The sequence below is a fragment of the Cottoperca gobio genome, chromosome 13 (genome assembly GCF_900634415.1).
Source record: "Cottoperca gobio chromosome 13, fCotGob3.1, whole genome shotgun sequence".
Classification (NCBI taxonomy): Eukaryota; Metazoa; Chordata; class Actinopteri; order Perciformes; family Bovichtidae; genus Cottoperca; species Cottoperca gobio.
In genome coordinates, this window is record NC_041367.1 from 21,334,817 (window position 1) to 21,352,252 (window position 17,436).

The 17,436-nt window shown below is 42.9% G+C and overlaps 1 protein-coding gene across 5 annotated transcripts in view; it reads right to left on the reverse strand.

The window, feature by feature from the left end:
• gdpd4a (glycerophosphodiester phosphodiesterase domain containing 4a) overlaps positions 1 to 17,436 on the reverse strand; it is a 42,878-nt gene that overhangs the window by 3,713 nt on the left and 21,729 nt on the right. For 3 of the 5 annotated variants that reach the window (XM_029446760.1, XM_029446758.1, XM_029446759.1), the window contains exons 5-16: positions 15,495 to 15,588; positions 14,871 to 14,930; positions 14,572 to 14,670; positions 14,309 to 14,402; positions 9,791 to 9,936; positions 9,581 to 9,663; positions 6,536 to 6,686; positions 5,821 to 6,039; positions 5,377 to 5,534; positions 1,957 to 2,104; positions 889 to 971; positions 270 to 349 (exon numbers count right to left, since the gene is read on the reverse strand). In XM_029446760.1, coding sequence (XP_029302620.1) covers positions 270 to 349; positions 889 to 971; positions 1,957 to 2,104; positions 5,377 to 5,534; positions 5,821 to 6,039; positions 6,536 to 6,686; positions 9,581 to 9,663; positions 9,791 to 9,936; positions 14,309 to 14,402; positions 14,572 to 14,670; positions 14,871 to 14,930; positions 15,495 to 15,588 — 1,415 coding nt within the window. Of the gene's footprint in view, positions 1 to 7; positions 158 to 269; positions 350 to 888; positions 972 to 1,956; positions 2,105 to 5,376; positions 5,535 to 5,820; positions 6,040 to 6,535; positions 6,687 to 9,580; positions 9,664 to 9,790; positions 9,937 to 14,308; positions 14,403 to 14,571; positions 14,671 to 14,870; positions 14,931 to 15,494; positions 15,589 to 17,436 lie in introns of all 5 variants that reach the window. The other 2 variants (XR_003833306.1, XM_029446761.1) reach the window with 2 other exon arrangements.

The window sequence follows — 17,436 nt, forward strand, 5'->3', positions numbered from 1 at the left end:
CTCGTACAAAGGTTCATACAAGGTTCCCGAAGGGCTGACATGCAGGGCTGACATGCAGGGTGTCATGGGTTGAAGACCAAGGGAAGGGAGACGAGGGCTCCATCAGGGGGGTCAGAGTGGAGGGGGCTCCATCGAAAACAGATGACCTCTGAAGAGTCTGACACACACACACACACAACACACAGCAGGAGATCACTGCATGCAAAGATGGAAATGATAACATGTTTTACATTGATCCACAATAACACAGTGTAGAAAGAATTACATACCTGTCCTGAACTTGCTGTACGGTCCATTCTCGTGAGTCTGGCGGCTGCCGGACCAGAAGGGCAGGCCTCTCTCTCTCCACCTGTGTCACACACCACACACCACCACACACACACACACACACACACACACACACACACACACCACACACACACACACACACACACCAAAGAGAGAGATCAGAGCTGCAGAGAATAACCAGGTGTGTTTCTGTGTTTACCAAAGTGCTTTGAGACTGCCACATGTATGCCTGTAACCGCTTTGATGTGCACACTGAGTGCATGAGGACGTTGTGTGTGCGTGTAAAAGGGGCCAGGTGATTGTGGACTAAAGCCCACGTATAAAAAGGAGAAGAAAGCAACTGATGATGAAAGACATGATGTGATAAGAACAAATAAAGTAAAAATAAATCCATGGAGGAGGCCATGGGGAAAATATCCAGCCCATTATGGTGAAGAGCTTCACCTGACTGACAAGAAGATGAATCTCACACGTGTGTGTGTGTGTGTGGTGTGTGGTGTGTGTGTGTGTGTGTGTGTGTGTGTGTGTGTGTGTGTGTGTGTGTGTGTGTGTGTGTGTGTGTGTGTGTGTGTGTGTGTGCGTGTGTGTGTGTCTACGCACCAATGGAATATGAAAACTGCAATGATGAGGAAGGCCGACACAGCATCAGTCAGAATCCACATCAAACTATATTCCTCTTGAGTCTGGAGAGTCAGAGAGAGAGGGGGATGATTACATTTGCTGGAACAAGGTGTGAACATGAATATCATTTTTTCATTTAGTGACCATAAAGTTTTGGGCTTAGACTTGAACACGTATTCCAACTCATTCGAAGTTTCATAGACATGTAGGTGGTGAGAGAGAATGTCAATATAACCAAAAGGTCACAGGCTCAACAATGTTCAAAACACCCACAATACCTTCTGAAGAGATTTTTCAAACCGTTACAGAACCTCCTACCTGCCTACTTATTCAAAGTCAAAGTGGATCTGAGCAAATTCTAGATGTATAAAATATAAATGTATAAATCTGGTATTCACAAAATTCCTCAGGCTAAAAGTGACCAAGTAAAGAGAAACTCCTCAAACACACAAGAGTCCTAACTTTAGACTCCTAGGATGAGAGTGTGTTACCCCAGCGAGCAACAGCAACCAGCGTCCCGTGTCCACCTTGATGGAAACGCAGCTAATTATTGAGTTGCATTATGAAAAACGTAGGATCCACTGTTTTTGGCACTTGACCCATTCTAGGGAATAATAGTCAATACATCTCAGCCTCTGCGGTTTCAATTCTGACCACATGGTTTTATCTGTCTCTGTATGTAAGTGCAGTATTAAGTCACTGGAGTAACTCTTTAAATAATGATTTGTCTTTTATTTTGATTCTGTTTTCTTACCAAGCAGCAAAGACCTGAGCACGTTACTCCATGATTTAGTCAAAAAGAGATAAAAAGGTAACGATCTGTTTTTATTTACCCTATATTCAATCCAATAACTGCGCAGACAGCTGGGACAGAATGTAACAGCATGTCCAAGGAAAGAGAAAAGAATGGTGGAACCATGCAGCAATGTACAAAGCGCTAAGATCATAGATAGAGCTTCATGCAGCCAAACTAAATGAACCTTTAAGCAATATGATGTAACCCTTATTCAGGACAGCAAGGATCATAATATCAGAGAATCTGCTCACCATAAGGAAGAGCGGCTTGTTGATGTTGGACAGGATGTGGATGGAGTTGGTGGTTACAGACTGTGCTCCGGCACACCAGGCCAAAGTGTAGAGCCACGGCTGGCTGATCACATACAGGTTAGTGCTGATGTTCACTGATTGGTACTTACTGTAGAGAGAGTGGGGAGATGGGGGGGAGGAAGAAATTACTTTACTACCTTGCACATCAAAGAGTCTTCTTCGTCACCTGGTTCATCTTCATCTAAATATTGAGTGAGTCTGTTTCTTTGGCCCTCTGCAGTCTACTCAGTGTTACGATGAAGAGGTTCAAACTGTGATCTGTCAGTTCAGCTGATGTTCCAGCAGTGCTAACCCGAGACTCACCTTCTGTTTCTCCTGTGACGTTTAAAGAGCTTTGCTAAAGCAACACGTTGCTGGTAATTCCAGCTTGTTAGAGGCGTTATTCTGCACTTGACACTGAAACAGGAAGCTGTTCCTGTTTAAATCTGCACACATGTTGATGCTGAGCGTCCAGTTTCTTTTACAGAGACTGGATTTATTCTGATTGAAACAAACTTACAAAATAACATATATTAGTAAAGAGGACTTTCTACAACCTATAAGCATGAAAGACCTTTCAGAAGTATAGAACACACACACACACACACACACACACACACACACACACACACACACACACACACACACACACACACACACACACACACACACACACACACACACACACACACACACGATCATCTGTAAAGGTAAACAGTGTGATAGCGACAGAAAGAAAGATATTAGAGACATCGATTTTTAATTAAGAGGAAGTTAAGAAGCGGAGAGGAAATTATTCTTTGCCCGGTTATACAACCCGGAGTTGTATAATCTCCAGGAGTTATATAAACTTGTTATTATTTCTGAGGGTTAGTTCACAACGGTGCAAAAGCACCAGCTTCATGCTTCATCAGCGAGCAAAAGAAACAAACCTTTACACTGAAATACTGAAGTAGAACTTCTTAAATATTTCACCATCTACTTTCACAGACTGCTAGTGCCATGTAAAGTTACATGAATATGAACAGGTATGTATCAATTCCTTTGACGTTTTCATTATGAACACTTTCAACAGCAAAGCTCTATTGTAAAAATAATCAATGGACAACAGAGTGTAGAAAACGTTATGGCCTCTCCTGCTTTTAAATAGTAAAATATGTTTTAATGAAGGCAACAACTTCACAATGTGGGGAAACCATCACAAGAGAGCTAAAACATTTAATACTGTGCGAGTTAACATGTATATCTAAATTTCTTTTTTTTAAGTTAGGGATTCACCAACTTCTACTGATACTAAAACTTCAACTCAGGCAGCGAGTAGCTATTTGAAAGCGCCTTATTTTTTCCCATAATTAAATTCACCCCACTGTGTGGAAGTTATTGTGCTAATTTGTTATTAAAGGTAATATGAGGCCTTCTGTGGTCACCTTATAACTGATAGTGGGAACATTGAATTGTATCACAACTTTGACAAAGAAACAGTATTTAATATAAATTGGTTATGTCATGTCCGATCTACATTAAATACGGGTCAGTATCTGTAATAATATTGATCAGGTGTCTGAACGGTCAAATGTTACTGTGGTTTCTCTTTCTCAAGGCATTCTGTATTACAAAGAGACCAAAAAGATTAAGCATTGTTTATAAAGTGGTATCTACTACTTGAAAGTATTGGTACTCGTTATAAAATGTCTTGAATGATACCCAACTCGGTTTGTCCATTAGAGTCAAAGAAGAACTTTCTTCCCTTCTGATCATCAGTAAATTACTGTCCAGTTGCACTACGAAAGAATCCCCATGTAAAGTTTAACACAGAGCTCAGATTATAATAATCACATCACCTCACTGTCACCGCACTGTTACCGCACTGTTACAGCACTGTTACAGCACTGTTATTACCGCACTGTCACCTCACTGTCACCGCACTGTTACCGCACTGTTACAGCACTGTTATTACCGCACTGTCACCTCACTGTCACCGCACTGTTACCGCACTGTTACAGCACTGTTATTACCGCACTGTTACCTCACTGTCACCGCACTGTCACCTCACTGTCACCGCACTGTTACCTCACTGTCACCGCACTGTTACCTCACTGTCACCTCACTGTCACCGCACTGTTACCTCACTGTCACCTCACTGTCACCGCACTGTTACCTCACTGTCACCTCACTGTCACCGCACTGTTACCTCACTGTTACCTCACTGTCACCTCACTGTTACCGCACTGTTATTACCGCACTGTTATTACCGCACTGTCACCTCACTGTCACCGCACTGTTACCGCACTGTTACAGCACTGTTATTACCGCACTGTTATTACCGCACTGTCACCTCACTGTCACCGCACTGTTACCGCACTGTTACCGCACTGTTATTACCTCACTGTTACCGCACTGTCACCGCACTGTCACCGCACTGTTATTACCGCACTGTTACCTCACTGTTACCTCACTGTCACCGCACTGTTACCTCACTGTTACCACCGCACTGTTACCTCACTGTCACCTCACTGTCACCTCACTGTCACCTCACTGTCACCGCACTGTTACCGCACTGTTATTACCGCACTGTTATTACCGCACTGTTACCTCACTGTTACCTCACTGTCACCTCACTGTCACCTCACTGTCACCTCACTGTTACCTCACTGTTACCTCACTGTCACCTCACTGTCACCGCACTGTCACCTCACTGTTACCTCACTGTCACCTCACTGTCACCTCACTGTCACCTCACTGTCACCTCACTGTTACCTCACTGTCACCTCACTGTCACCTCACTGTCACCGCACTGTTATTACCGCACTGTTATTACCGCACTGTTACCTCACTGTTACCTCACTGTCACCTCACTGTCACCTCACTGTCACCTCACTGTCACCGCACTGTTACCGCACTGTTACCTCACTGTTACCTCACTGTCACCGCACTGTCACCTCACTGTCACCTCACTGTTACCTCACTGTCACCTCACTGTTACCGCACTGTCACCGCACTGTTACCTCACTGTCACCTCACTGTCACCGCACTGTTACCGCACTGTCACCTCACTGTTACCTCACTGTTACCGCACTGTTACCTCACTGTCACCGCACTGTCACCGCACTGTTACCGCACTGTCACCTCACTGTTACCTCACTGTCACCTCACTGTTACCTCACTGTTACCGCACTGTCACCTCACTGTAAAATCTGTCAATGTGTGAGTCACTCAACCATCTTTGTAGCCTTTATTTCCAGATTGTTCTTCCACAGCTTCTGGTTATGTGCAAGTATCTCCCACTCATCTCTCTTGTACTACTTATTAACCTCTGTGTGTGTGTGTGTGTGTGTGTGTGTGTGTGTGTGTGTGTGTGTGTGTGTGTGTGTGTGTGTGCACCTGAACTGTTGTTGTGACATGGTGCTGTAGTGCAGGTTCAGTCTGCTGATGTGACCGTCTGTCAGTTCCTGAATAGAAGCCTTTTCTCCAGAGGTCTGCTGCAGCTCTGGATCCACAGCATGCACCATCTCCCTGTCCTCAGAGGGCAGCCACAGCACCTATATATAGGTACATATTTACAACAATGCACGTTCTGCTGCTATGTTAATATAAGTATTGGATTGGACTCGGTATCAGCAGATACCTAAAACTAAAGGATCTGATCGGGGTCAAAAAAACTTGCCATATGTTTGTAGAGCGAGGGTATATCATCTGAATATCATCTACTATAATAATCTATCATTTGAATCTATAATCAATAACAAACAAACCAATAATAATGTTATATGACACAATATGCTTTCAAATGGATGAAACTGAAAACGAAAATCTCCAAACAGTTACCTGTGAGGAGTTAATGTGGGCCTGCACCACCTGCAGGGTGGTGTTGATGTATGACTGACTGTAGGGATGTCCGTACGGTGGCCTGCGCAGATTAAACAGCACTAGTCTGCCGCTACCAGCCGCTACCTCTAGAAACTGGGCCAGTGAGGGAACAGACTGGTTCTGGGCCTGGGAGCAGTCCGTCTCAGACAGGGACGACACAGTCCCGAACGGATCCCTCTGTAAGAGAGTGTGTTTGTAGTCATGTTGAAGAATAGATGCTTAGTCATGCTGAGAATTTATAGAAAAAATAAAATGATCGTAAGTTACAGTGCAAAGAAAGAGTGACATTGTCAAGCTGTATCAGCGCTCTATATCTAATTCACAATCTAATTCTAATTCATTACAACATTATCTATAGCAGCACACCGCATCCATGTCATTTACATGTAGCCATTCTTCTGGACTCCAATTTGTTTTTACGTGAACTTTCTTCTAAGTAAATCATTCAACCTCTTGGTTTTATGAAAGAAAAGAAAAACAAATACTCTGCATAAATCTAAAGGTAAGGCAGAATGCATAGTTGAGGTAAAGATGAAATTTGGTGTTTTCATCCACCAATAATATACTGTATTTTGTGTGTGTGTGTGTGTGTGTGTGTGTGTGTGTGTGTGTGTGTGTGTGTGTGTGTGTGTGTGTGTGTGTGTATGTGTGTGTGTGTGTGTGTTAGTCTCACCGATAAGAACCAGTCGCCAGCATTCAGCTGCTGTAGCTCAGCCCAGGTGAACATGGAGGCATCGAGGTGTGTTCGATTTGGGAAAATCTCAGCGACATTGGTGGTTCTCTTCAGAGTGGAGTCGTGCATCAGGAAGGGAACACCATCATAACTACAGAGAGCAACGGAAATATTAACAGGGAGTTACAGAGTCAGGGATCAGGATGACACAGAAATGAAAGGTAAGTCGTGATATGGTGAATATGAATGAAAGGAGAAAAGAGCAGGGAGGAGGAGGAGGAGGAGGAGGAGGAGAGGAGGAGGAGGAGGAGGAGGAGAAGGAGGAGAAGGAGGAGGAGGAGGAGGACCTGCAATCAAAAGTCTTGCTTTCATAAAGCCATCTATCACATTCATAAGCAAACACACACTGAAGCAATCTCAGTAAACCCGTCATCTCAATTAATCACACAAGTTATATGTTATGTACATGCCCATAAAACACACACACACACACACACACACACACACACACAGTCTCGCCGGGGTCACCATAAGTATCGGATTAAGCTAACCAGTAATGCTGAGTCATGCACTGTTGCTAATCCTTCTGTTTTCAGGCTGTAAAATAGTGTGCTAACTCAGCGGCCGTGGGCTAATGTGGGAGGGGGTGGGGCGGGGGGTTAGGGCTTAGTGAATATGACAGTAATCACCTTAGTGCTGAGGGTAGCACACTAGGATCTGATCTGTACAATTAGCATCAGTTCACTAGTGGCAGACTGCTCTGTTGATCATTTTACATGTTGAAATCTCTCGTCTTGTCAAACACTGTCACTGAGAGGCGACCTGTTAGCCCAGTGGTTAGTGCACATACCACATGGGCGCAAATGCCTTGAGCAGCAAGTCCCCGGTTTAACCCCGCCTGGCCGGACCGCTTACTGCATGTCATACCCCTGCTCTCTTTGCACACATTTCCTGTCTCTCTCCACTGTCTGTGTCAAATAATATTAAAATGCCCAAAAAAAACATCTTAAAAAAAACAAAAAGAACAAAAACAAAACACTGTAATTGGGTCACATAATAGGGTCACATTGAAGCAATTGTGAATGCACATTTAATAGTTTGTTTACTTAATCAGGCAGTCGCTAATCAAGGGACGTTCACTGTCAGAGGCTGAACCAACTTCAATGATACTTTTAAACTTCTACAACATTTGTTTGGCTGTAATTGAGCAATTTTTTCCAGCTATTAGCTTGTTTGGATTTTAAGATACACATTGTTTAAATACATTTCATGATCTTTACAACAATAACGTGATATTATTATTATGGCATTTGTTGTAAGTGGCCATGGTAGCAGGATATGCATCATTCATATTCATTAGAGCACCCTTTGAAAATGTATACACTATATACATATACATAAATATTGTAGTATTTACTGCACATTTGTCTGACAGTTTACGTTATACTTCTCAGATTATAATTCTTAAACCCTTCCTGTCCAGTAAACTATGTACAACAAAATGTGTTTATTAAGAATGTGAATCTTCCTGATAAACTGAAGGATGAACTGTTTCTTTAGGCGTTGAGAAAATTCTCCTACTTCAGCTGTAAAATGCTTCGTCACAGAGCTGAAAATGTTTTTCTGAGAAACTCATGAAGAGTTGACTTTTTAGAGACACGTGGTTCTCACAGGACACAGCAGCAACATGCAACACACACATTAATGCAGCAGCAACATGCAACACACACATGCAGCAGCAACATGCAACACACACATTAATGCTGCAGCAACATGCAACACACACATTAATGCAGCAGCAACATGCAACACACACATTAATGCAGCAGTAACATGCAACACACACATTAATGCAGCAGCAACATGCAACACACACATTAATGCAGCAGCAACATGCAACACACACATTAATGCAGCAGTAACATGCAACACACACATTAATACAGCAGTAACATGCAACACACACATTAATACAGCAGTAACATGCAACACACACATTAATACAGCAGTAACATACAACACACACATTAATGCAGCAGCAACATGCAACACACACATTAATGCAGCAGCAACATGCAACACACACATTAATGCAGCAGCAACATGCAACACACACATTAATGCAGCAGCAACATGCAACACACATTATGCAGCAGCAACATGCAACACACACATTAATGCAGCAGCAACATGCAACACACACATTAATGCAGCAGTAACATGCAACACACACATTAATGCAGCAGCAACATGCAACACACACATTAATGCAGCAGCAACATGCAACACACACATTAATGCAGCAGCAACATGCAACACACACATTAATGCAGCAGCAACATGCAACACACACATGCAGCAGCAACATGCAACACACACATTAATGCTGCAGCAACATGCAACACACACATTAATGCAGCAGCAACATGCAACACACACATTAATGCAGCAGTAACATGCAACACACACATTAATGCAGCAGCAACATGCAACACACACATTAATGCAACAGTAACATGCAACACACACATTAATGCAGCAGCAACATGCAACACACACATTAATGCAGCAGCAACATGCAACACACACATTAATGCAGCAGTAACATGCAACACACACATTAATGCAGCAGCAACATGCAACACACACATTAATGCAGCAGCAACATGCAACACACACATTAATGCAGCAGCAACATGCAACACACACATTAATGCAGCAGCAACATGCAACACACACATTAATGCAGCAGCAACATGCAACACACACATGCAGCAGCAACATGCAACACACACATGAATGCTGCAGCAACATGCAACACACACATTAATGCAGCAGTAACATGCAACACACACATTAATGCAGCAGTAATATGAATCCAGAAACATCACATATAATAAACACTGACAGGAACATTTACTGCACACTGGAGAGACAGAGAGAGAGAAAGCCAGGCAGACAGACAGACAGACAGACAGACAGACAGACAGACAGACAGACAGAAAGACAGACAGGTGAGGACAGACAGGTGAGGACAGTATATACCTGATGGTGACGTCAGTCTCAAGTCCTGCTCCTCCAGCTTCCACGGCCCTTTCAAACGACATCACAGTATTCTCTGGAGCAAGCTGCACACACGAGATAAAAACATTCCCATAGTGAGAACAAATTAATATCATAACCAATAGAAATGATGGTCAGTAAAATACAGACTCTAAACAGAAGGAATTACGACACGGTTCAGTTCAGTCTCACCATTGGAGCTCCTCTGTGTCCGATGAGTGTTGGGGCGGGTCCCAGCGTTCCTGCCTCTTTAATGCAGGGTGAGTACATTCCCAGAGGGACCAGGTAGAGAGAGAACAGCACAGAAAGGTAGAGACCCAGGACAGCCACTTGACGCACTGAAGGACACACAACAACACAAAGATACAATCCAGGGCTCCTTCTGGTTTACTAAACCTTATTGCTGATCAATTCAAATGGTAGTAGAAGCCTAGAGAACAGTGTTTCCCAAAGTGGGTGCCTTGAGTACGGTTAGAGGGTGCCGCAACATTTTGTCGTATCATTGTTCATTTATTGTGTAATTTTAATAATGTTTCAACAATCGGCAACATTTAACTATGGCTTATGTTATGTTATCGGATATATCAAAACAGAATGTTATAACAAAAGCATATAAATATCAAAATGACTAGATTCAAAACTTAATTTGCAGCCAATGACATGACAACTCATGTTTGCTGTTTGTCATAGTAACACTACACGCTTGAGAATATTCAACTTAATATTGATATAATATAATACAATATTAATTAACGTTTGGTCCTGACACACAGTTTTCAGCCAACATTATTAGTCAGAGTCTGTTCATGGGTGCGTTAGTATAAAGGTCATCAGTATACGCTGTATACTATACAGTGTATCTCACACACACACACACACACACACACACACACACACACACACACACACACACACACACACACACACACACACACACACACACACACACACACACACACACCTCTAAATATGGCCCACTTCAGGGTTATTGGAGTGTGCTGGAGTAGAAATTGGAACTTAATCAGGATGAGATGCTGTAAATCTTTCCTAATAGGATCAACATGGTGGTCTGGTGCTGAACAGCAGCCATATGGGCGACAGACAGAATGACGGCCGTCTGGTTAGGAACCAAATCCGCCTGGGAAGCTGGGTGTTATTATACTAATCTGTCAATACTAATGATATTTTTCTAGATTATTGTTCAAACTCAACTGGAAACATACATTATCCATTACATCCATTATAAATGTTTGTTTTTTTAAACAAACGTTTATACATCACACAGATGTATTATATAAAGTACAAATGTATTTCGTTTATCCAATCAACAGGTTTCACTGCTCTCACCCTACTTCACCTGTAACCACACATTTACATCGCTGCTGCAAACTTTTTAGGGGACGTTATTCTTTAAGGAAATACTCTGCATCTTATTCACATGTACATGTGAACCACTAAATCTGGAACTGAGTGAGGTAAGACTTATATATGATCATTTATATAGCATGGTTCTCTGCTTATATCATCTGAACCTGGCGAAAGACCAAACCAGCGGCAGTCCCACACTGCATGACACACGATCAAATGTGGAACATGAAAACAAATAGGCTCATCCCCATTCTCATAACAGCACGCTCAGAAAACTAATGAAGATCCCTCTTTGTTCACCTCTTTTACTGGCATATACTGTATATATGCGTTTATGTAGAAGTGCTCCACGAGAAATGTCTTGATAAAAAAATCAAAAAGTATTGCAGAGGTACATTTTATGTGTGGAAATGTTCCTTTGATTTCTATGAGCAAACAAATACAAACTAACACTAAAGAGATGAAATCAACTTCAGTCTCTCGGGTTAACTTTATGGAAGTGTGTGTAAAGGGGGGCAGGGACGGGGGACAGATTTTTATACTGCTGGGTGTCTATAATAATATATCATAATTTATTAGTTGATTATATTTTGTATTATTATTCTGAATCTGCAAAGTAACTAAAGTTCTTAAATAAATGTATTGCAGTAAAAAGTGCAATGTTTCCCAGTGAGAAAGAGGAGTAGAAGTATATTCTAGCATTAAATGGAAATGCTCAAGTAAAGTCCTTCATAACTGTAGCCTACTTAAGCACAGGACTGGAGTAAATGTTACATTCCAGCACTGTTAACATAAAGACTTCTAAAAACTGTTTTTTCAACTGTAATAAATATGATCTCAGTAGTGAAGAATTCTGTACCTCCTCAACACTGATACTAATTACTAACAACTACGCCTACTGATATTTTCTAAATTACAATTCCTAATTAATCTGGAAAGCAAACAACAGTTTTTGAGTTACTCATTTAAAATAAAAAAGGAAGACTTGTACTGTGAATCTGAATACGCTGCCAGAGTGCAGAGAAAAGCATCAAAATGGAGCTTGTTTATCCAAAACAAATTGCCGGACGCCCCCACATAACAAATCACAATATAAACCCTGCTCCTATGTGTGCTCCTTTCTGTCCGTCAAGACAAGAAAATCTGTATGCTGATGGAGATAAGTCATTAAATGTGGTATGTCTAGTCTTTGTATGTTTGAGCAATCATGAAAGGTTTGTTTCCAGCTCAACCAACTGCAACTAAACTACAAAACTACCCCATCAACTCTTCCCTGTCACATCCAGACTTGGCTGGCTGTTCATGTCAATTCAAAAGGACAGGGAGAGTTATATTACATCCTGTGCTTTGGCAGATCACTCTCTCCCTTATCTCCTGCCAGGAGAGACCCCCGACATGAGTCAGCATCACTCTACCCTGCTGAATCACCACGGCAACCAGGGACAGTACCCATGGAGACCAGAGAGACAAGACACAGAGAGACATAGAGGTCAGAACAATTCAGTCGAGATGAAAAGGCAGTCAGACCCAATGCAAGAAGTTTCCATAACTGTTTCGAAAATGTTAACTGAATTATGAGACAATCTGCAAAAGTAAATGTGAATAAATGCTTGTTTCTATCCACTAACTTTATGCGAGTATTAGGAGTCGGTTCATCGAGTAAGCAGTAAGTGGGGACAATCCTCCAGTCAGAAAACTAAAAGAGCGGCAGTCGAATCTCGAAAGCTGAAAAACAAGTGTAGACAACTTGATGGAATATAGGGCTGAACGAATAGTTGTAATTATTCTGACTGATGATGATTCGTGATACTCGAGGGAATGCACATTTATGCATTATTGTTCTGATTTTCATTAAAAACATATATTTAAATGATCATGGTGTGATATTTTTCAAACAAACAAAACAAACAAAGATTTTTAAGTGTGTAGATTATGATTTGTAGGGTTAGGGTTATCTCTGCAGCACCACAATACTTAAAGTTTGTCTCCACAGTTGGCACTTTTTAAAGTATGTAAAAATACTGCTATGATTAATATTTTTTAAACACATAAAAAGTAAAAAAAACTTCAGAGAAGGGGCTGAAAGAGGTTCTGGACCTCCCCCCTCCCGCTGCTCGTGCTACTTTGAACAGATCTTTGGACCGCCGTCTCGCGACCTGCAGTAAAAGTTTCAGCACTGGTTTGTTTTCTCCATTGGAGGGAGTCAACCATACGTGTTGGACTCAGTTGAGGAGACTGTTGTGCACCAAAGTCGGCGACTAGCCGACGTATCAGAATGTCAAGTGTAGTTAGCATCTTGTATTTGTTTATGTTGTTTGTTAGCTTGTGAGCTTGTAACATGCAGTGGCTGACACAACGTCACAGGGTTTAACAAGTCCTGCCTCCTGCAATTTGGATATTACACTAGTCCATATTGTGATTTTGAGAAAATTCTAATTAATTGTTCAGCCCTAATGGAAATATGACATTTCTGTTTGTTTCATATATTAATTGGAAGGTTACATCAGATCCATGTGGAGAATGAGCAGTAGCTACAGTGGACGTTAAAGTCACATGCTTCATGTACGCCATCATTTATTTGCTGAATCTGTTTTCATTGCACTTTGTTGCATTTCACTTTTATATCCAATACTTAAACCAGCTTCTCCACCTCAGCCAAGCGTAAAAACCTTTCTGCAATCTTTCAAGATTTATTTTTCTTTTCTGCCTTTCCAATTAAAATTATGAATTAAAAACAGGTAGATGGAAATGCACCTGATGTGACCCAAAGACAAGGGAAAAGAAACAGACAGCAGCCAAATGAGAGATTAAAACAAATGAATGAAATTAGACAGAAAGCATCAGAGAGACAAAGAGAAGAGTGCCAGTGGGACAATAAAACATTGATTTTCTATTAAGAGGAGGTGGAGAGAGAGAAGAGGAATGGCAGAGAGGTCTACAGCTGTATACTCCATGCAAGACGAGTGCGTCATGTTTCTGAGGGGTGGGTTTGATTTCAGAATAGCTTTATTCCCAGCGGGCGGGGCAGTTCAGTGTTACAACTGAAGCTTTAAGAAACCCTTCACTGTCAGCTAGTATGTCATTTCAACAAGGTCCTTCAGCCCTCCAGTTCCTGCTGTCGGTTGTGCTCGTCACTAGATTAATATTCTTCTGTCTCTTTTTCTCTAACATTCCCAAACATTTAATTTCTCACCTAGTGTTTCCCTAAACAACATGTTCTAATACAGATGAATACATTGAAGGTTTCATAAGATACATCTACGACTGCTGCGACTGGACATTGTTACAGAGAGCCAAAGTCGCACCTCACTTCCAAAGATAAACACTCATCGGCTTGTTTACCTTTCTTGTTCATGCGAAAGAAGTGCAAAGCTATTGGCCAGGAGAGAATCGCCATTAGTGAGACTGCAGCCACGTGGAGGAAAGGTGCTGTCACCTAAAAGGTACAAAGAGGAAGAGAACGCCAGAGAAAGACAAGGGGTCGGCCAAAAAGTCAGTACAGACATTTCACTCAAAACATAAAGCACAAATTACACTTTGTATAAACACAAAACAAATCCTGAGATTCTCTCCTGTGGTTGGCCTGCGTGTCAGGATGGACTAACCTGCAGGGAGAGAAGGAGAGTCTTCCATTCTTTGCTCCAGAGGTCGGACAAGATGGCGGTGGCTGTGACGGAGAACACCAATGCCACCACGATGCCAGTCTGACACAAACACAGGAAGATGAGAAAACACAACATACTGTATGAATCTTAGAACAAGGAACACAATAAGTCTTTGGGCTTATTGTGTGTGTGTGTGTGTGTGTGTGTATGTATGTGTGTGTGTGTGTGTGTGTGTGTGTGTGTGTGTGTGTGTGTGTGTGTGTGTGTGTGTGTGTGTGTGTGTGTGTGTGTGTGTGTACCTTGTGGCTCCAGTGGAGGTACAGCCTCTGACCCTCAGAGAGCAGACACACTGCCAGCACCTGGACAAAGTTTAGATATGTTACATAAAGCTCAAGTCACACTCTCCTACGAGAATTTGCTTCTTTGAAAACTTTATTAAAACAATCTAAAAGGGAACTAATAGCAAAGCAAAAGCATTGTTAATACTTTTTGGCATGTGAAAAGTTTCTTGATTTAGATTCCTCCTTCACTTAATGTGTCTAATTTTCTTTATCATATAATAAGTCTTATTATTTGTCACCTCAGCTCCTACATTTCACACAAAGTGCTGAGAGGGTCGAGGGGCTAATGTAACACATTGTTTCAAGCACTTAAAGTGACACTACATTAGCTGAAAAGGGATGACAAAGGTTTTCCCAGAACATACAGGGATTGAAACCGACAACCTTTGATCTAAAACAACACAACACTTCCTACCTCTGTAGCCGAGCTGCAAAGAGTGTATAAACAGACCTCTGAGTACTGGACAAAGGATTTTTGTTTGCTTCTGTATCGTGTATCTGTATTGTGTTGATTCTTTATCATATTTCATTTCTGTGCAAGTACTTAATCTAGACAGGTTGAAGTCACATCAATGCTCGTACCAACAGTAGGGCGATGTAAGTAAAGAGAGCAGCAGCAACGACCAGCAGCACCAGAGACCACGGAAACCAGAAACCCAGAGTCCCAAAGTTAAACCTGAAGAGCCACAAAACAAACTGTCAACAGATATCACATACAGTGGGCTTCATGGTGTGAATAAAGTTTGAATGATGGGTTGGTCCCTTCCTACATTCATGTGTTCATTATTAAGATGATCAATTCACCACTTTCTTTATGTCCAAGACAACTAACCCTAACCAACATCATGGACATTCTCATAAACATTCTGTATTAAGCTGGACTCCCAACTACTACCTCAGGTCTGTTGATAGTTAATACTGTACATCAGGGTCTGAAATCTAAACAAATGTCCTCCCGCACCCCTGCGACAGGTCACTGAACATTTCTACCGGCGACTCACTTTTTTTGTCTGCAACCTCTGAAATCTGTGTACAGAGCTTTAGAAGTGTAAACACGGACTCAGTGGTACCAGATACAGCATGTAACCCTAATCCCTGACTAACTGAGGAACTGAGGATTTTGCTGTTACAAATGTGTTATTATTATTATTATTATTACTATCCATCCATCCATCCATCGTCTACCGCTTATCCGGGATCGGGTCGCGGGGGCAGCAGTTCCAGTAAGGAACCCCAATCTTCCCTTCTCCGGGCCACATCCTCCAGCTCCGACTGGGGGATCCTGAGGCGTTCCCAGGCCAGTGAGGAGATATAATCTCTCCACCGAGTCCTGGGTCTTCCCCGGGGTCTCCTCCCAGCTGGACGTGCCTGGAACACCTCCCTAGGGAGGCGCCCAGGTGGCATCCTTACTAGATGCCCGAACCACCTCAACTGGCTCCTTTCAACGTAAAGGAGCAGCGGCTCTACTCCGAGTCTCTCACTGATGGCTGAGCTTCTCACCCTATCTCTAAGGGAGACGCCAGCCACCCGTCTGAGAAAACCCATTTCGGCCGCTTGTACCCGTGATCTCGTTCTTTCGGTCATGACCCAGCCTTCATGACCATAGGTGAGGGTAGGAACGAAGATCGACCGGTAGATTGAGAGCTTTGCCTTCTGGCTCAGCTCTCTTTTCGTCACAACGGTGCGGTAAAGTGACTGTAATACCGCCCCCGCTGCTCCGATTCTCCGGCCAATCTCTCGCTCCATTGTCCCCTCACTCGCGAACAAGACCCCGAGGTACTTGAACTCCTTCACTTGGGGTAATGGCTCATTCCCTACCCGGAGTAGACAATCCACCGGTTTCCTGCTGAGAGCCATGGCCTCAGATTTGGAGGTGCTGATCCTCATCCTAACCGCTTCACACTCGGCTGCGAACCGATCCAGTGACTGTTGAAGGTCACAGACCGATGATGCCATAAGGACCACATCATCTGCAAAGAGCAGCGATGAGATCCTCAGGTCACCGAACTGCAACCCCTCTCCTCCACGACTACGCCTCGATATCCTGTCCATGAAAATCACGAACAGGATTGGTGATAAAGCGCAGCCCTGGCGGAGGCCAACATTCACGGGAAACGAGTCCGACTTACTGCCGAGTATCCGGACACAACTCTCGCTTTGGGCGTACAGGGATTGGATGGCCCTCAAAAGTGACCCCCTCACCCCATACTCCCGCAGCACCTCCCACAGTATCACCCGGGGGACCCGGTCATACGCCTTCTCCAGATCCACAAAACACATGTAGACCGGATGGGCGTACTCCCAGGCCCCCTCCAGGATCCTTGCGAGAGTGAAGAGTTGGTCCGTTGTTCCACGACCAGGACGGAATCCGCATTGTTCCTCTTCAATCAGAGGTTCGACTACCGGCCGAACCCTCCTTTCCAGTACCTTGGAGTAGACTTTACCAGGGAGGCTGAGAAGTGTGATACCCCTGTAGTTGGCACACACTCTCTGGTCCCCCTTTTTAAATAGGGGAACCACCACC